At 46.8% G+C, this 21,302-nt stretch overlaps 1 protein-coding gene across 4 annotated transcripts in view; it reads right to left on the bottom strand.

Annotated features, from left to right (window-relative positions):
* The window catches only part of Lpin2 (lipin 2), a 67,707-nt gene that overhangs the window by 46,106 nt on the left and 299 nt on the right, over window positions 1-21,302 (bottom strand). The window contains exon 2 of one of the 4 annotated variants that reach the window (XM_023720371.1): window positions 6,484-6,551. The exons of 1 other annotated variant lie outside the window; for it this stretch is intronic. Coding sequence is in view for 2 of the 3 variants with exons in the window: in XM_023720370.1 (XP_023576138.1) it covers window positions 2,117-2,206 (90 nt within the window). In the remaining variant the exon portion in view is untranslated. Of the gene's footprint in view, window positions 1-2,116; window positions 2,386-6,483; window positions 6,552-21,302 lie in introns of those variants that run through there. 2 more of the 4 variants (XM_023720370.1, XM_023720369.1) reach the window with 2 other exon arrangements.

Below are 21,302 nucleotides of genomic sequence, written 5' to 3' on the forward strand. Positions count from 1 at the left end.
AAACACACTCATGCACAGCCGAGCCTATGAGCACCCGGTTCCTGGCTCAACTGCAGATCAGGATTCAAAAAGACAAACATGCTGCTAATGCAGATTGCAACAGAAGGTGCCCCAACCCAGACCAGCTGGTTAGTGACATCCCCAACCCTGTGCCATTGTAGCTCCAGTACCACTTCTCACTAGCTGGCAAGTTCACAGTGTATACCTGCAGGTGGTGGTTTAGAATCCTCTCATGTGCTGCAACCCTGCAGGGGCTTGGGAGCCAGCACCCATGGGTGCTAGAGCAGGACACCAGGCACCCTGCAAGAGTACAAGGGGCTGGGTGGGTGGCGGGAGTTTACGACAACTGTGAAGATGAATGGTGAAGACCAAGTTCGAGTCAATGAAGTACTGTGAGTACCTCCTGTGCTGGGCTGGAGGTATGCAGTGAGCTTCAGATCCGCTAGCAGGCAGCCGAGGGATGGCAGTGTGCTGGCCAGGGTCCCATGATATCCTGCAGAGTGACTTGCTACCTGTACAACTCATGGCACGAAATCATGTTGAGCTTTATGGAATCAACCAAGTGCCCAGCTCCCCAAGAAAGAGCTGACAGGACAAGGGGTATGGCCCCTAAGCCCCTCATTTTTAATGAAGAAGTCTTCTTGTGGCTTTTACCTCCTGAGATGCACACATTCCACATATCACACCACAGAGAAAGCCTCGCGAAAGTGAAACCATCAAGAGATGTGCCATAAGAAAGTGACGTGCGAGAGTGTTCACAGCAGCCTCGCCCCCAGGAAATAAAGCCGACTTCTGACCACTGCCACAGATAAGGCTGATAGGACATCCAGCCCCTCAGCACTGGCCGTGCAGAAAACTAACATTTCTCTTGGGGTGGGAGGTGACTGGGAGCAGTAATATATAAAAAAGCTGTTAATAAAGTGCAGCCTCAGTAAATGCCCTTGACCTCCCCCTGGAAATCACCAGACAGCTCACTGCTGGGCCCCCCATGCCTACCTTTCCCTATGTGGCTGGGTCCACAGCACGCTCGGGCTCCTAGGCAGAGAGTGGGGCAGCAAGTGCGACCCTCACCCTAGCTTGTGCACAGACACATGTCTCCTGTCAGCCCCACCCAGGGCCATGTGAAAAGACCCCACAGCAAAGGGGCCGGGTTGTGGGGGGGGGACAACACTGAAGACAATATCTGTGTGCCACTAGAACTCAGCCCAGCCAAGTGTTCACCAGGCACTGCCAACATTCATAGAGAAACACTCAATTTTTGGTTTGCTTTTTGTAGAAATATTCATCCTTAATTTTCTAAATATCTTTAAGGAAATAATTTATTTCACTTTTTTTTTTTGAGATAGTGTCTCACTGCATAGTGCAGACTTTCCTTAAATACATCATTGGCCCAGGCTGCCCTCAAACTTATGGTGATCCTTTGCTTCAGCTTCCTGAGCGCTGCGATTACAGGTATGTGCCCCCACAGCTGGCTATTTCACATTTTAAAAGGAAACTCCAGACAAAAAATTCAGACAGTTTGTATTTTTCTCCACACTGATCTCAAACTTACAAAAAAATTTTATACAAGTACAGAAGAAACAACCTTCAAGCACTCTATCATACACCCAAATTAAAGATCAGTTTCAAAATAGTAGCTGAGCTTTCAAAAAAATCTGGCTGACCATAAACACCATACAACTTCTGAATCATTTTTATACCTCAACTACTACAGTGAAACACAAAGACAACATGAAGCCAAATACAAATTTTTAAGAGACAGGATCTCACTATGTAGCTTGGACTGCCCTTGAACTTGCAATGATGTGCCTATCTCAGCCTCCCAAGTGCTGGGATTGGAGGCATGCTCTGCCAGGGCTGCCTATATACGTTATTTTGAAACCTAAGAAAATCTTTAGTTCAAAGCAACTTCATTTTTTCTTCTAGCCAGAAAGTTATTACTTGTGAAATACCAAGAAAGGTAGAGAGCTATCATAGCGCCACGAAGGAGGCCGGCAACCAGCACTGAAGGCTGGCCAATGCACGCAGCGCCGCTCCATCCAGGACGGGCCAGGGCCGACAGCAATACCTGAGGAGCACACACCTGCACAGGGGATAGGGCAGGGGCGGAACTCACCAGGAGACCCGGGGGGGCCTTGCCATGGTAAGTGCCTTTGTGCTGGCCGCCAGGACTCTCGTCTTCACTGCCATCTTCTAAGTAAAACATTCTAGAGTAGGAGCCACTTGTGAAGCATCTCCTCACCAAGACCAAGAGCTGTCACAACAGAAAGTGCTCTGCTGACAGCTGACACTGCTCTCAGCGTCTGCCGGGATAGAGTTAAACTGAAAGGAAATGGGTCTATAAAAACCAGTGCACACACAACTTTACCAATGAGATTTGCTCAGAGCGCCCCAGCCCCTGCTCTCCAGGGAGATAAGCAGGGCATGGGACGTGGTGCTGTTTACACTGATAGGTGCTGGGTCCTGCCCATCACACGACAACCACGCAGCTTCCATCACAGGGACAGGGACTGAGTTAATGATTATTTCCTGACACAATCACATCCTCACTTTCAGGAATTAAACAACTTTTCACGTGGAAAAGCACCCCTGCACACGTCCTATAAAGGACACAATCTACTTAGCTTTTCTGAGTGCCGGGGCTTCCCGGAGCTAGCTGGGTCACACTGCCGTATAGAGCTCAACTGCTGACTATTTTTACTTCATCATACTGACATGACCCAGTCTTTTTCATGATTCTGCGAGATTATGGTGCTTGGCACTGTAAATAACAAAACTGACCAGACCCCGGGAGTATGACAGTGCAACACTACAAACAGTTCCAGGAGTTTCTCAAAAGCTCTAAGTCAGTCAACATAAAGTGACTTCAACTTAATTCTTCTCACAGCCTAAAACATGCAACACACACAGACAAGGTGTTTCCGATTTTTAAATTAAAATCTGTTTTATTGAAGTCATTTTCTAGGACTTCCTGTTCATTACAAACAGTCATTAGCCACAGGTGATGCTGAACCTCTGAGGTCAGCACCAACTACTCAGAGCTCTAGGCGGAAGACAGCCTCTGGGTTTGAAGATTTAGGATGAAAGAAAGGTGAAATAATCTCAGACATTTTTATATACAACACTTTTTAAGTGATAATTTTTTTATACTGAACTAAATAAGATATCACAATTTTTCACTATTTTTTTTTCATTTTTTAAATGTGACCAACAGCACTCCTACTGCATTCCCACTATGTGGAGCTGCTCCAGGGACTGAGGCCCTCCTGCCCAGAAGAAGGGACAAGGTGGCTGGGTCACCATACGGCTGAAGACAGGAGCTCTACTGTCTTCAGTCTCCACCTGAAGAGGAATGGTACTCTGTTCCTCTGCCTACAGGGGAGCCCTTTCCTACCTCTGAATTTCACAAAAAGATAAAATTCCAAATGTCTAACCAAATAAGAGACGGTAGTGTCTGATGCACCAATACAACACCAAATTACATAATGAAACAATTTCGGGTGACAGAGTAAAAAGCTAACTCATCCCACTTAGAAGTGGGAGAACTTGTCTTGTGCCCTGTCCGCTGTGCAGCCTTTGCGGCATCCTCCGCCAGTGCAGGGCAGGCCCTGCTGTGAGCATCCTGATGACCTGAGGTGGAGGTTGTGCACAGGACAAGAGGCGAGACCAGCAGCCCACAGAGGTGAAGAGGGAGAAATGGAGTGCTGGAAGAAGTGGGGAGATGCCTGGAATGTGTGCACGCAGACAGCAGCGAGGGGAAAGCAGGGCAAGTCTTGTCTTCCCCGCACGTGGAGGCCCGGAAGGAGGGCTGGCAAGTAGGTGGCATGTGGCTGGCAAGTAGGTGGCATGTGGCTGGCCAATTTCTTGCTCAGCTCCTTCTTTCACACTGCCCAGCTGAGACCCTGGGAGGACATGCCAGGTACAAGAGGTGGCCAGCCAGTGAGAGAACGAGACCCAAGGCACAGGGCTGGTACACGAGATGGCCCCAGGTGGCCTGGGGCCTCCTGCCCAGGGTGGTGTTGCGTCACTGTTGGGATGGTGACTCACAGAAGGCTGTGCCTGCAGGGGAGCATGCACCTTGGACCCTGAGAGGTGAGCTCATCTTGTAAAGCTCGCTGATGTCACCAGGCACAGCCTCCCAGTGCTGACCCAGGCAGTGCGCTGCCCTCCAGCCAGGGTCCCAGCGTTCTGGCTCCAGCCCCCTCTGAGCAGGGCATTTTCCAGTCAAGCAATGTTGAAGCCACAAACAACTTCAAAGAAAAGTATCATCAAACTTTCTCTACAGGTTAAAATGAAAGTAGCTAGCTAAATACTGGGAAAATCTTCTACTTTATAAAGCAGCTTCAGTATTTTTCTTTCTTTCTTTTTTTTAAGGGGACTTGGAAGCTATCTGTTCTAAGTCATGAGCTTTTCAAACTAGTCTAGCTTAGAGAGAAGACCAAAGAGTTAGCTAGGATTAGCAGACTTCTACAAGCAATAATAACACTATGTAAAATATATAACTTCTCAGGTTGGGGAGATGGCTTGGTGGAACAAGTGCTTACCTGGCAAGCAGTGAGGTCCTGAGTTCGATTCCTGGTACTGAACAACAACAAAACAACAATACAAAAAATATACATGATCTTTTTTTTGTGGCTAGCTCAGCCCACTCTGGGGGCACAACTAACACGGCATGTGGTGTTGGGGATCAAACCACAGTCCCTGTGCTTTGCCTAAGCTTGCCTAAGCAGGTGCTTTAGACCACTGAGCTATTTCTCCAGCTATATATATATATATATATATATATGTTTTTTCTCCCCATTACTAATCTCTGAAGCATATAAGATGAAGCTAAAAAAATTTTAAGAACGTGTAAGGACTTAAAATCTCATTACTTAAAATGTGCTTATTTGAAATTATGCTAAATTAGTTCAAGAGAACTATTTTTATGCCACAAGCCGTCTTCATTTACTGTGAAACACAAAACAATTGTGCTCTCCCTAGTGGTCACACCATGGAATAGCACCACCCGGATTACCAATGAAGGTGCATGAAAGAATGTTTTGAATGATTAGTAAAAAATCATGGTGTGGAGCCGGGGAGATGGCTCAGTGGAATAAGCACTTCCCTGGCAAGCGCAAGGGCCTGAGTTCAATCCTCGCTTCTGAAAAACAAAAAAAAAAAAACTTTAAAAAAATTAAAAAAAATCATGGTGAGAGTCGGGCATGGTGGCACATGCCTATAATCCCAGCACTCGAGAGGCTGAGGCAGTAGTATCGAGAGTTTGAAGTCAGCCTGGGCTACAAAATTGAGCTGAAGGCTAGCCTGAGCAAGACCCTGTCTCAAAAAGACAGCAAATGAACATCGTGGTGAAAATATTTTCAAAGCCTCATGATCTCTACTATAAGCATTCTACAGTGAAGGAATTAACTTAGGGACATTGCTACATTTTCATGACAAAGGGATCCTGCATGAAAAAGGACCACAGCCTACTTGAAACAAATTTTCTTTTAATTTAGAGCCATTCAGTTCTCTTACCAGTAAAACACATTGTTTCTTTCTGTAACTCCCTTTTCAAACTACGAAAACAGCCAAAGGGACTGTGTACCGGATGAGGCTGCAATGAGGCTGCACGGATGAGGCTGCACGGCCCGCTCAGGTGCCAGCACACACACATGCTCAGGACACCTGAGCACAGCCCATCGATCTGTGCGTGCGTGACCAAGCGCACACGCTCCTTCCAGGTACAGAGAGGAAAAACGGGTCTCCTGAGGTCAAAAGACACAAACCTCACGGAAGATTCTCCATTTATCTTCAAAATTCATACATTTTGTCCCCCACCCTGACAGGTCTATGTGTTAACACAAAAAGAGTGATTAGTCAAAGTTTTCTTCTTCCAAATTCAAGGGTTAATGCACTGCAACACCTGCAAGGCTTAGCTGCACTCCGGCTTAGGGAGCCTGGACCAAGACCCTACTGACGCCGATGTTCCCGTTCATGTTTCCCCCACTCTTTCGAGATAAGAGACAACACTGAGCTGGGCCCACTGCAGCAGAGAGGTACATTTATCTAAAGAGCAAGCTAAAAACCCCAAGGAGGAGGCGGATTCCAGTGTATGGCAATTTCTCGCCCACACTTCCAACAAAATGCAGCTGACAGCAGTAGAAAGCCTGCCTTGCACAGGCAGAGCTGCTGCAGCCTGGGCCGCTCTGCAGGGGTGAGCGGCCAGCGGCCCTGCCAACTCTGTGACTATTCTCTGTAACTGGCTCTTGTCTCTCCTCTGAACAAGCAGCCTGCAGGTGACACACAGGAGCAACAGACTAAGGACATGAGCAGTCAACTGTCTGTGCTGCAGCTCCATCACTTTCATTTAAAACAAAAAACCCTGTGGAAAACAAGTCAACTGCTGTCAAATTTTAAAACAGCAACTGGAGTTTGGTGCTTTACTCTCTCGAGAAACAAACTGTGTGCTCTTATATTAACTCTACACACAGGGCCACCTACCCTTCAGAGGACAGGATGGGCACAGCTGGGGCTCCTCACCCTCCACATCAGAAACCAGCTGGCGGGATCTGGCCATGGAAAGTGGCGAAGCATCAGAAAAGAGAACGCGAGCTGCAGAAAATGAATGCCAGACCCAGGAGAGTGGTGGTCCCACAGGACAATCACGGCCCCTCAGACCTTGTAGCAACAGCAACAACCGTGTCCCTGCAGCCAGGCCTGGTACCATGAGCAGTCCTCCCATTCCCCTGGCCTATGGGTCTTTTCCCTTGCCTCCTCACATTTCCATTTTGGGATTTTTATTATTATTAAACTGATGGAATTTTTTGTTTTTTTTTTATATTGATTCTGTGACATGGCCCTTTAATAAAGCTAGTATATGCCTTTCAAGCAGAAAGAAAAAGAAAAGAAACAAATTGAGAGAGAAACCAGAGGCAGAAACGCTCACAAATTGCATGACAGCTGCTGCAGGGACCCAGCTTGCCCACACTTCTGCCGGTGCCCGTGGGCTCTGCCTACTCCGTGTCTCTGATCACTTGAAACATGGGTGATGGCTGCTGCATCTGGGTTTCTGACTTCTTTCACCTCTTCCCAACAATTACTTAAATTTGTATTTTAAAACACTGATAATTAGCTGGGCCTCTCCTTGCTGCCTACTCCCCTCTATGGAGATGAAAGGCTGGGCAGTGCCAACTCCACTTCTGTGCTTGTGGAAGCCAGGCATTCAGTGGTGACCTTCCAAACACGTGGTTCCTTGGAACAGAATGTAATTCTAGTGTGGGTAAAGTCTGCACAAATAATAAGTTCTCGAGGACCAGGAGAATGCAGGCAGGATGCAGACACTACCCTGGCCACATGGCTGCTGGGGCAGATACACCTGGTATCTGTGGCCGCCACACAGAGAATCCGTGATGCAAACCGAGGTCTGACTGACTCTGGGGCCCTACTCGTCGCTCTTTTGTTGATGTTTACTCCACAGCTTGCTCTTGACCAGTGCACTTTTAAAAACACCACCTGAATAGCTGGGATTATTATTTTCATAATCAACAGTGCTGCCGCACTCACTGTCTTGACAGGGCAGACCAGATACATAAACCATGTATAGAAATCAAAGTGATCAATAATCTAAATGTGAGAGCTCTTAGAAGAAAACATGGGGTGATCCTCATGACCTTGGGTTTTGCAAATGATTCTTGGATATGACACCAAGAACATGAGTGGGAAAAGCAGACAAGCTGGATGCCACTAAAATTTAAAACTTTAGTAAAACTTCTCTATGATGAATGTGATCATTAAATATAGCTAAAATGTACCAACAAACTTAATTAAAAAATAAAATTTAAAACTTTTTTGCATCAAAGAAAAAGGCAGTTTGTAGAATGCAAAATTATCTGCAAGCCATATATTTGGCAAGAGTTTACTACCTGAAACATATAAAGAACTGCAATTCAGGAAAACAAAGCCCTTAAAATATGGGTAGGGTTTTGAATAAATGTCTTTTCAAAGAAGAAATACAAATGGGCAAGAAATTAAAAAAGACACTCAACACTATTAATCATCTGAGAAATGCCAATCCAAACCAAGTGAGATAGTACTTCACAACTGTTAGGATGGCTACAATTAAAAGAACAAGTAAAAAGCAGTACAGGCAAAAACGTGGCAAGTGAAATCTTGGAGCAGTTAGTGGGAATGTAAATGGTGCCACACTGTGGAAAGTGGGCTGAAGGGTTCTCAGAAAGCAGAACATAGAGGTGCCATGCCATATAATCCAGCACTTCCTCCCCTAGGCAGTTATACAAAAGAACAGGGGTCTTGGTTAATTTTCTCTTGTTGCTGAGACAAAATACCAGGCACTGAAAATTAAGAAATTATTTCAGTCCATAACCGGCCAGCTCTGAGGCATAGTGGCACAGGCTATAGGGGCAATGATTCACGGCCTCGGATGACAGCAGGAGCAAAAGGGGCGGAGCAAGAGAGCAAGCCTCTTTTTCCTCCTTTATGCTGTATGCAGGTTATCTTGCCAGGGCAGGTGCGCACTCACACCTAGCACTGTTCCATGCATCAATCACAAACTCTAGAAGCCCACCCCATGACCGCAGGAAGCTTGGAGGACATCTAGACACAAAACAGCGCAGAGCCTCAAAAAGATGCATGTACAGCTGTGCTGGCAGCAGTGCTGCTCAAGAGCGCCCAAAGGGGGCACACAAAGGTCACCAGCAACAGGTGGACAGCAAGATGCAGGGCGTTCCCAGATGGAGTACTGGGCCTGAGAGCATGGGTCCCATCGCATGCAGCATGGCTGAGCCTTAAAACATGTTCAATGGCATAAGCCAGAAACAACAAATGGCTCTACTCTCAGGACATCTAGGACAAGCAAATTCATATAGAGAAAGTTGCAGCTGGCTGCCACTGGGGTGACTGAGGCAGGGTCTCTGAGCCCAGGGTTCCAGACCTGGGCAAGAAAGCAAGACTCCACCTCCAGGAAAGAGAAGCAAGACGAAGAAAAGCAGGTTACAGGTTACCAGGAGATGGTTCTGTGAACAGGGAATTATTGCCTCATTACAACAGTTTCTGATGGGGGTCAAGAAAAAGTTCTGGAATCAGTAGTGATGTTTGCAACACAGTTTAAAAATAATGCCACTAAAGTTAAAATCACACGTGAAATTGGTTACAAGTTCCATATTAACATTTTATCAAAACGACAATTATGCAGTGAAATATTCATTGAAATCTTAATGCCAATATGACCAAGAATTGAAAATAGTGTAGTAATTCTTGGCTAGAAATATGATCTTTTATTCTTACACCATCGCTAACTTGTTATATCAATTGCGCAAATTACTAAATATCACAGACTTCAATTTCCTCATCTAAAAACCAATCTGTTTTCTGGAGTGGTCTGGGGTACTTGGGGCAGGTGGATCCCAGCACTCTGGAAGACTGAGGCAGGAGGATCACAAGTTCAATCCCGCTTGGGAACTTCGGGAGACCTTGTCTCAAGATTATGAAATTAATTAATGGAATAGGGCTATGGATATAGCTCTGTGCAAGGGCCTGGGGACCAATCCCTAGTTCTGTGCATTATCTCCAAGTACTCCTCTAAATAAAATAATCTGACAGGATGAAAACTAGTTTCCTGAACACTGCTTTCTACTAAATCTACCTAGTTTTCACCACGGCTGTGATGATCCTGCAGCAATGATTCATTAACAAAAGTATAAATTTCATTTTGGGTATCTTAAGTACACCAGAGCTTCTTTAGTCAAAACAATCACACTGTATCAAAACAAATGCACTCTGATCAACTCTAATTCCTAAGCCATACTGCTAAGTACTAGTGCAGGCTTGGAGGATGGTCCCATGGTTGTCTGCGCCATGCTCACTTCTCAGCTTAGTTCTGGGAACCACTGTGTGCACATCACAGCCATACAGGTCCGCACTGGAAGGTCTGCTAGAAGCCCTCACTGCAGAGTGAGCCTGGAGAAAGGGCCTGATTCTAACCCAAACTGCTACCTGCAAGAAGAGAGCATAGAGAGTGGAGCTGATCAGTCATCTCCAGCCAGAGCGTACATGTGCCGTGGCCTTCGACATGTGCACTCCTACTGCTCACAAGATGCTGCTGTGGAAATAAAGCACACAGCCTACCAATCTTTGCCCAGTACCCACCAAGGCCTGACAACCAGCTCCTGCCTGGAAGAAGCTCTCCATATATAAATCTGCAGTTTCCCCACTTCCCAGATCTCGAGGCGCATGCATGAAAGCAGCAAGTGCCCACCCTGCTCCTTTACCTGTGGCCAACTTCTGCACAGCAAGACACCCGGGAGGGCATGGGGCTACAGTAAGGTGGGCAGGCATAGGGTCAGGCAAAGGGCTGTGCCTGACTAGGGATCTCCATAGCAGCACCCTGCCTCCCACCGCCATAGCCTTCCCTGAAGCTGTCACCTCCGAGGGTACCCGGGGGAACTGCCTGGCAGCGATACCACCACTGGAACACCATCCTGTGCCTGCCTGGCCTGCAGGGCCCCACCAGTATCAGCTGGAGACACACACTAGCACTCCATTGCCTTGGTTTCTGCTCCACGAACTCCCCAACCCTTGGCAGGCTGCCTCACAGAGGCAGGTCAGTGACCGCAGCAGTCCCCAACACCTCGCGAACAGCTCCCTGACCTGTGCTCTAACCAAATCCACTCTTCAAGTCTCTCTGTACATCGTGTTGGCCACGGTGGACAAATTCAACTTAAATGGATGAGAAGAACCCAAGGTGTGTGTGGACGGGAGCCCCAATTACCCATGTTTGAGGTCTGTGCCCCAGCTGCCCTTTCCATGTCATGTGGCAGGAGCCTGGTCACCACTCGCTGCCTGCCGAGTCCTACACAATGGGAATCCACTGCTTCTGAGTATCACAGACACCCACTCCACTGACACACTACTGCCCAGCCCTCCTTCTTAACAGCTATCATAAATGCTGAGGTAGGCTGGGGAGATAGCTTGCTGGTCTAAGTACCTGCCTCGCAAGCACAAGATCCTGAGTTCGATCCCCAGTACTGCATGCAGTGCTGGCCCTGGAAATGGGTGTGGTGGCTCAGGCCTGTATCCCAGTGCTGGGGAGGCTGAGACAATGGTATCACTATGAGTCTGAACTGCGTAGCAAGACCCTGTATCAGTAAAAATAAAAACATAAATAAATTAAAATTTTTAAAAAGTACAGGGGCGGGCTGGCGAGATGGCTCAGTGGTCTAAAGCACCTACTTAGAACAAGCTTAGCAAAGCACAGGGACCGCGGTTCGATCCCCCAGCACCACATGCCAGCCAGCCCCGCCCCCTGGTGGGCTGAGCTGGCCACACACACACACACACACACACACACACACACACAAATAAATAAATAAATGTTTAAAAAAAAATAAAAAAATAAAATAAAATAAAAAAAAAAATAAAAAGTACAGGGGCTATCCTTCTATGATCACAACTCATAAAATCCAAACAGAGAAATAACTCACCTCTCTTTCACATCATGTCTCATCGGATACTGCTTGGAAGGGCTTTTTGTTATTTCAAACACCTACTCCATTGTGGAGGGCAGAAATTTTCCACCACAGAGCATGAAGGATACTGTACTTGTAAGGCTCTGAGAGCAGTGTGAAAAGGAGGAGTTTCCAACTACTTCCCAAATGAAAGCCATCACTGGGTGCAGCCATCGCTGATAAAGTGACCTGCACAGATTAACCAGGTGATCATGTGGCTGAGGTGTGGATCTGTGCCCAGCTCGGGCATCCCTATCCCAGGATGCAGCCTGCACTGTCCCGAAAGATGGGATAATGTGAGGCCTGGCAAGAGCCAGCTCTGCTCCCTGCCTGATGTCTACAGTGACCCCAGGAGAATATTCACAAATGTGGGAGGGGCTGCCAGGCTCTACCCAGAGCCATCCTCATCCTGATGGGCAGAATGAGAGGCCGTGGAGCCAGTGCCACAGCACCTGCACCTCTGCTGCCAGGTGGGCTATAGCCTCAATCCGTGCAGCTCCCCAAACAGTACTGCGAGCCAAGATGGAGCACGTCACCAAGCTCAACCTGGACATGGACAACCCCAGAGAAGGGTTGCAGCAGGAACCCAGCTGGCCCATGGGCACTGGTCCTTGAGATGCTTACATGCTGAGCAAAGAGAGAAACTACAGCCCAGTATAACAGGACGATGCTGCCAGAGCGGACAGAGAGCAGGTAAAGGTACCAGAGAGCTCAAAATGGGGAAATGTATGGCAGGGAAATGTCAGGAAGATCACAACTGAGAGCGGGCAGGAAGCATTAGCTCGGCGGACAGCACTGTGACCCCACACGCCTTGCTCTCTCCACTCTGCAGCCCTTCCACCAACCTTCCGATCACTTCTAAAATAAGCGGGAATAAAAGTGAGATGCCACAGGGGCTAAGTTATTACACATGGGAGCCCGCAGAAATTTTTGCAGTCATACATGTCTGAACAGAAATCTCCAGCTGTAATTTAAAAATTATTTCCTGAAGGTTTTTTTCTGATCTGCAGGAAAACTAATAGGACTAAAAGCACCTTTTAAAAAGATGCCAAAGGGGCTAGGGACATGGCTCAGTAGAATAAGCACTTGCCTGGCAAGCACAAGGGCCTGAGTTCTATCCCCGGGTCTGCCCCCCCACAAAAAAAGCCACAAATGAAGAAGGGAGACTGTTAAACAAGAGGAAAGGAATGTGGAGTGTAAAGGTGGGTAATGCGGAGGATAGATACAAACAGAATATGTTATATGCAAGGAAGCCCCAAAAAGAAATGAAAACAAGGGGGAGGGCAGAGGGTATGGGGTAAAAATAATGACAGTATGTTATATGCTGGAGTGCATGAGCCTACTGAAATAAAACCCCTTATCCTATATAACCAATATGGATTAATAAACACAAGATATGAAGAAAAATATTACTATCACGAGATATTCTGCTAAAGCCAGAAACCACTGGAACACGCTCTATGGGTGAGTTAGTTCTCCTCCCGAGAATGGCAACTGAAGCCCTAACTCCTAGAATCTCAGAATGTGATCTTGGCCCCTTGGTACCCAACTGCTTTGAAGCTTCAAATTTGATCTCCATACATCTTTGATGTAAAAATTTTGTTCCAGTACTTGTTTGATATTAATGTGCCAGCTAGAATTCTGAGTGTCAACTTTGTCTTTCTGGGAGTCACATTCCAGGTACAGTGGCACCTTGGTTCACGAACTTAAGTCATTCCATGATTCTGAGGAAGACGGTAACAGTTGTGTTCGTCACCCAAAGTGAAATTCACGAACAGAAGCAATAACAATTTTGCCCAATGCTTCTGTTCATGAACTGATGGAGAACAGAAGCACCTGCAAACCGAGGGATTAATGTACGAAGATAAGACTAATTCCTGCAGTCCTAAGCAAATAAGCCATTCAGCCATTGATGGCTCAAATTCATGAACGCATGCAGTATCTGAGCTCTGTACAAAAAGTTGCTAACACTGACACACTAAAGATAAATGCAGGTCAAGAAGAAATTTTAAACAAGCACATAAAAATGACATTTTTGGCATAAAAAAATCTTTCAACTAAACATATTCTTATACTAAAAATATAAACACAGAAACCCTAAGACACTTCCCTTGCCTGCACTCATTCAAGCACCCTCTACCACAAACTCTGACAGTATCCTAAATGCCAGCACTCTGGGACACTGACCAGGGGACACAAATTCAAGCCTGGCTTGAGCAATTGAGACCCTATCTCAAAAAAGGGGTGGGATGTCATTTAGAGGGAAGGCCCTGGTTCAATTCCCAATATGACAAAAAAAATCAAAACAAAACGAACTTCCTCATTCTATTCAAGGAGGCTTAACTCCCTGACAACGCTCAAGCTACTTCCTGTCATTACATAACTTTCCTGTTGCTGCCCGCCTCCTGCTCAACTGCTCAGCCTGCCTGATGTATTCTTTCTACTGAACATTTTGGCACTGCTAGCTTCACTGTCTCTTTCCAGGAATCCTGGTTCAGTGGTCCCAAATTTCTTAAGGTACTCTTTGTTGCAGAAATTTGAGAGATAGCTTTGCAGGATACATCAGGCTGGGTTGGTAGCTGTTTACTTTTAAGGCTTGAAGCACTTCACTCAAAGCTCTCCCAGGCTTAAGGCTTATGTTGAGAAGTCTGCTGTACATCTAATGGGCTTACCTTGATTCTGCTCCTGTGTTGGACCTCTGAGATTTTGGCAGGTTCTTGTCTGATCATGGCTGTTTGGGGTGTGGAGGGGGTGGTTCTATATGCTTCACTTCTCTCTATGCTAATTTTGCCCTGGATTTGGAAAGTTTTCTGCTATTGTTTCTGGAAACAGGTGTTTTTTTGTTTTTTTTTTTTTCTGTAATGATGTTTGTGCTGTTTTCTGATTTTCAACTGAGTTCTAATCAATTGTACATTAGTCGTCTTGGAGTCATTTAGAGCTGCTGGATCCATCATTTATGTCTTCTTGTTTTTAAGGAATCTCTGAATAATTGGTCATCAATATCAGCACTATCTTTGAGTTTTGACACTGTCCTCCTGCTGGCCACTGTCAGGTTTTGGAACTAGATATCCCTCCATCCCCCTCCCAGCTAGGAGAAAAACTCCCCATGCAGATTTATACTTACACCTGCAAGAGCAAGGCATTCAACAGGAAGCCAGCAGCTGCCCCACAGAGCTCAACCTGCAGAGGGCTGATGCCATGGAAAACCACGAGAGATGCTGTGCCTGCCAGCACCCAACACTGCGCTGTCACCTCCCCTTGCAGAGACCCCAAATTCGGTACTCCCTTCACCAATGCCCCCCTCCTCTACCTAAACTCCCCTACAAAACATGCTCTCATTCTTGTTCAGAGCCAGTAGTCTTTCTGTCCTTGGCCCTGTCATTCCCGGTCTGTAATAAAGTCCTTGCATGTTGCTTACACTCTGCCTCTCTCAGTGGTCTCCACTGTGCCTTGGTTTACCCTAACATTCGAAACATTTCAGTAGAAGTTTTAATCCTATTTCTGTTTGGTGCCTTTTCACACACTCTAAATCTTGCTAAAGCGGTCATTCATATTTTGTATCATCTCATTTAGCTCTGTGAGCTTTCTGTTAGTGTTCTCTGTGAACTTGCTGATTGTTTTGTCTATATGTCCATTAAATGTTTTGTTATTTTTTCTTGCCAAGCAACTTATTGATATTTTTTTATCCCCTTCTACCATTTCTTTTTTTATACTTTTATTATAATGTATTTGGTATAAGGTCTACAGGGTGTTCAGGGTTTCACTATGTAGATCACACTTGTAGCAATCCTCCTGTTTTCAGCCTCCCAGGTGCTGGATTAGAGGCATGCACCACCACACCCAGTCTCAATCGCAGTCTCAGTGCGCCCCTAAGGTGGGGCCGGCACAACACACCAGTGATCAAACCCTGGCTGCTATGCTCTGCCTAAGCAGGCACTTTAGTCTGCTGAGCTATCTGGCCAGCCCTCTTTTACCATTTCTGGTAATTCAGCTGTGTGGTTTTTAATCTGCTCCCCTTTGATGTCCCATGGATCAGCTCTTAGGGAATTGGGAGTTTGAGGAGGCATTCTGTACCCTTGTTTTCCCATGTTTCTATTCTTGTTTTGTTTGTTTTTGCAGGTTAATTATAGTGGAAAGATTTTGCTGGTAGTATGAGGAGCTCTTTCGTTGGTGACTGTTTTCCAGTGATGCCCTCTGGGTGTGGCTAACCATAGGCCTCTGCCTCCATCTCAGGATCCAAATGTCTCCATGAATTTAGGAATGGAGGCTGCAGTAGAGTTGCCTCTGTGGCAGTTCCCTGGGACTAAGCATCAGTATAGTTAAAGACACAAAGGCAATCCAGATATCTGCAAACACAGAAAAACAGTTGATAGCAACAAAGATGCCTCCTTAGCCACAGAAACAAATCAGCAATGATAATATTAATGTCAAAGACAACTGGATATCAACATACCCTAAAACCAGTATTACACTGTCCTTAGTCATAGAAAAGAGATCTAGTTCTATAAATAAATATACTTGTTACATAAATGCAGCAAGTATACCTCCACTAACAACAGGAAAGAATGCAACAGTAATAGTAGAGCTCACTATCTAAAGATTAATAAAGCTCAGTGATTACAGAGTGAAGATCAGGGATGTGGAATGGGAGAATCAAGAACAAAATTTTAGAAATTACTTATGTAGGGGCCGGGGAGATGGCTCAATAGAATAAGTGCTTCCCTGGCAAGCGCAAGGGCTTCAGTTCAATCCCTGGTTCCGCAAAAAAAAAAAAAGAATAAAATAGAAATTACTAATGTTAAGACAAGAAGGAGGATAGGTCAGCTAAGGGGTTCTCTTAAGGGGTAAAAGGAAATTGATGCAATTAGATTGACGTAAAGGGGGGGGGCACAAGAAAAAAAACAAGTAAAATAAAGTAAAAAGAGAAAGGAAAAGAAAGGAAGTATTAGGGGGAACCTTGAACCCTGAAAAACCAATGAAGGAAAAAGAAAAAGAACAAATAAAATAAAAAAGAACAAATAATTTCTCTGTATTTTTTTTTTTATAATTTTTTTAAAAATTTATTTGTGTGTGTGTGTGTGGCCAGATCAGCCCACCAGGGGGCGGAGCTGGCTGGCATTTGGCGCTGGGGGATTGAACCGCGGTCCCTCTGATTTGCTTAGCTTGTTCTAAGTAGGTGCTTTAGACCACTGAGCCATCTCACCAGCCCTTCTCTGTATTTTTGAGTGAACAGTTTCTTTCCAGGATCTGCAGTCTTGGACTCTGTGGGTTATAGTTTTCTCACAGATCATGAGAAAACGGCTGGTGGATTTGTGAGGTGCTCACACCTGCCCCAGAGGTCCCTGTGTCTGTAGCCTGTGGCAGCCGGCAGACGCAGGGGTGTCCTCACATAGGCTTGTGGCTAGGGCAAGCAAGCAGACACTGCCTCTGCTGGATGAGGCAGCAGGGTGTGTACAAGCTGACCGCTGGACAAAATGCCAATCCTTTCACATCCAGCCCAGAAGGGCTTCTCACCACAGAGTGAGGAGCCCATGTCCTTCCGGCCTGACCTTGACCTTCTTAGGGGGTCAGTGTCAGCCTCTCATGGGATCCAAGACAGTCTCTGGTGCTGGCATTCTGGTCCCTGTGGCAGGACACACTGGCGACTGTGATGGAAGCTGTTCTGGAGCATGCTGTGGCCAGTCTAACCCCTTCCCAGGGTCACACCCAACCTCAAGAAAGGCTCCAGTGAGCTGCAAGCAAAGGTCTCTTCATCAGGGGGCTCCTCCCTGGAGCCGCTCTGGGCACCCTACCTTACATCAACGGACCCTCTCTCCTGTGACACTACTGCACAAGTGCCCATATTAAACACCCTTCTTGCCCTTCTCAAATGCTTTCATACTCATAATCCCATAGTCTGGAAGGCAAGACCTTGAAGTCTTCCCCACACTGGGTGACTTAGCAACCCTGTCCTCAAAATGAAACATAAAACTAAATCTTTCTCAAGTAGAGCTGCCAAGCCTGCAAGGCCAGCTTCCTTCAACTTCCATCCAGTGTGCTGTCAACCTCTCTTTCTCCCCTTAGCTCAGAACTTACAGAAAGTGAGGGAGGCAAACTGTCTCTGCCCAAGGTGGAGGGTCAGAAAACCTGCAGTGACAACAGTTACTCACCCTGCTACTGATCGGCAGCTACAGGAAAGCCAGACTGACTTCACAGCGATCGTAGCAAAGAAACAGCAGCATGCGCAAAGGGCTGGGACCCTGAGACACAGTTCATCAAGGCAAGTACAAGAAGAGGGAAAAAGATTAAATATGGAGGGAGAAAAACTGAATTGAGAGAACTGAGATAAGATGAAAAGATAAGATTTGCTAAACCAGGTGAAAAAAAAAGCACAGTAGATTCTTGATACAAAACATGCTAAGAGTTGAATATAAATTCGACTTTGTGGGGCTGGTGAGATGGCTCAATGGTCTAAAGCACCTACTTAGAACAAGCTTAGCAAAAAAGCACAGGGACCATGGTTCAATCCCCCAGCACCACATGCCAGCCAGCCCCGCCCCCTGGTGGGCTGAGCTGGCCACACACACACACACACATAAATAAATAAAATTAAAAAAAAAAAAATTCAACTTTGTAAGTTACCGCTTAAATGTTCTTTATAGGCTGCCTGGTTAAAAAAAATGAGGCAGTTCATAAAAATACATAATTATTAACAATAAAATTCAGGTAAGGGAACTGGCATAAAGGGAAAACAAGGATATGAAATGAAATGAAGGCAACAACAGAGTTGCATGTAAGGTACTGTTTGGTTCTTTTCACGGGATCAAATGCAGAAGTAAAGGCTTTCTGAACTACTGTATGGAGCTGGTATACCCGCCGGGGAGGATGTATCAAGGCCTGTTCTCTGCAACCTGTGCTCAGGCCCCAGAGGGACAGAAAAACCTAATCTGGAGAGTTCATGCTGAAAACATGACACTACAAATAAATATAAGCACTGAAGAGAGCTCTAAATTCAAAGCTTATGCAAAATGGCACTACAGTCCAAATGGGGTTTACCAGGCCATGCTCTGGAAGCCCCTGACCCCGACCTTTCCTAATTCATTTACATGGTCTCCCATCACCTCTTTAACCTAAATAATTGCTTACAATTCTAATGGTTATATAAACTACCTTGGCTTGATAGAGAGATGAAATGAAGGTAGGAAAGGAGCTGGGGAATTCTCACTTTACCCTCCTTAGTAACAATTTTCACACCAATCTAAACACAAAAATCACCAATGCTCAGTATTAAAAGCATTGCATGCAATTGAGTCAAATTAGAGAAAAGTGTTTCTTGTCTCATCTGAGCCCAGAAAGGTCACTCCTCCCTCAACCCCCAGTTGAGTGACAGGCCACCTGGCCCACACTTAGGCTACACAGGCATAGGTGACAACTGCAGAGGTGGGGGAGGCATTAGCAGCATTCTGACCACCCACACAGGTGGCCACAGACACCTGGTGACTCCAGTGACTTCACCTGGACTGAAGGGGTGAGGCCATTCCCTGCTCTCACAGGGTGGTCAGGAAGACTCCAGGACCTCACAAGCGAAGCATCTGCTATGGGCAAGGAGCTGTCCTAGAAACAATGCATCAGACCCAGAGGGTGGGGAGGCTGAAACCAGTTAACTACTAGCAAGACCACTAAGAGAACTTTTCATTCAAATACCTTCTGACCAAGATGTAGTCACATGACTGCTCCAGCCCGTACTAAGTATCTTCAGACTCTTCCAAGTTCCAATGACACATAATTTACACAGGCTTCTGCCAACTACATGCTCTGCCTACCAACTTGTGAGCTGTTTCACCCTGAAGAAGGCAAATGATAGTCCAGAAGGCTCTGGCCAGAAGTTTAATGACTTACTTAGCAGTGAAGGAAGTTAGAGCTAAAACCAGAAAATCAAAGGTTCCAAAGCCCTGTCTGCCAACTGACAGCACAGGTCAACACACACACAGTGACAACCCCTGGAGTCAGAGAAAAAGGATTAAAAGATAGACAAGTAAGGCAAGGTGGCACAAGTTTGTAATCCCAGCACTCAAGAGGCTGAGGCAGGAGGATCACTTTGAGTTCAAGGCCAGCCTGGGCTATACAGTAAGTTCAAGGCCAGCTTGGACTACATACCAAGGCCTATCTCAAAATGCCAAAACAAAAAATAATTAAAGATAGACACATTTAAGTCAGACTTAAAAAAACCCTCCTTGAGTTGCTAAATACCAAGGGAGGCTGTGGAACATGCCTCCAATGAAGGAAAGTTCCAGTTCTGTGTTACTTTCTCATATGTGTCGTAAACAGCTGTTGACACAGACCAGGCTATAGTGACGCTGAACAATAATATTTAAACTAAACTCAATAAAATGTCTGATGTCCTGCTCACCCACTTCATCTAACCTTTGACCACCTCCGTGGCGTGGCATGGCATGGCCAGGGTTACCTGCTCAAGGCCAACCTTCAGGCCACAAAGTGAACTCAGATGAAGTGCCACTGACTTTGGGTTCCTGGGAAGGAGGGACAAATTGCTTGCTACCTCCCAGTCCCATCTAACCAACCTCCACCAATGTGGCTTGGGCTGGACTGCTGCAGGATCTCTACCTTCCAGGACTCTGGGCCCTTGGCAGTGGGGGTGGCAGGCGGAGCAATGTGGGGCATGGGGAGGGCTTTGACTGCCAAGGGAACACAGCAATAGAGGGAACGAAGCCCAGTTGACCCTATTATGTGCTTCTTAACAGTGCTTTACTGTAGTGTTCAAGGGTTTTCAAATGCTCCCATTTCCAGATCCTCTTACGCATAATGCTTCTCTGTGGATTCTTAACTGTGCCATCTAAAATGAATGCAGAATCCGTCACTGGCATCCTTTGGCTCCTTCGACCTGCTATTCACCACCGACCATATATTTAACCGGCCAGACCCTTATTCACGGGTGTGCAGGGTACTAGGGCTTGCACTCACAATACACTGAGCTACACCCCCAGCCCTCTGTGTTTTCAAACCTGGTCTGTCAGTCGTGAAGTTGCCTGGGCTGGGCTTGAACCCGTGCTGTCCTGTCTCAGCCTCCCAGAGGGCTCGGATCACAGGTGTGCGGTGTGTCTCGTCCTCTAGCTGGGTCTGGCCAGTGGTGGCGTCCTTGGGCACAGCAAGGATGCTGTAAGGACCAGCCTAGGAGACCGAATCAGGTCTCCACCCTTGCACCTGGCGGCAGCACCTGGCAGGCGGTTCTCGAAGCCACTGGGAAGGACAGCAGACCACAAATGCGTCCACCGTGGGTCACGGGAGGCGGGTGAACAGCCCCCACAATGTCCAGGCCGGGTTTTAGGGGATATGAATGCTTCCCAGCAGCAGGGCTGCCGGGCAAACACTTAAGCGGGGCCTGGCCTGACACCAGGCGAGAGATTCGTCTTTAATTAACAAAAAAATTTTGGAAATAAACCCTAAAAATGCATGAACCACATTAACCCAGCAGCTGGGCCCTAGCTCCCGAGCCCTTCCAGGTACTCGGATTCCAGCACTTTCCCAGATCTGGTGTGATCTTCCCGGTGCCGCCTGGCATAATTATGTCTCCGCAGTGTCGCCCCGATTTGCAAAGAGGTCCGCTTCATCGCCCAGGGGGGCCCCAGTAAACTGGGTCTTGACCCGGTTCTGGCCCACGAGGGGTCCCCGCAGGGTCGGCAGGACAGGGCGAGAGGAAGGAGACTACGCACTCCCGCCCGGGCCTCGGGACCCGCGGAGGACGGCGCCCCGCCAGGTCACGCGCCCGCTCGCCCCGGGCGGGCGACGCCGAAACCCGCG

This window comes from Octodon degus, unplaced genomic scaffold (assembly GCF_000260255.1).
Source record: "Octodon degus isolate 3935 unplaced genomic scaffold, OctDeg1.0 scaffold00075, whole genome shotgun sequence".
Classification (NCBI taxonomy): domain Eukaryota; kingdom Metazoa; phylum Chordata; class Mammalia; order Rodentia; family Octodontidae; genus Octodon; species Octodon degus.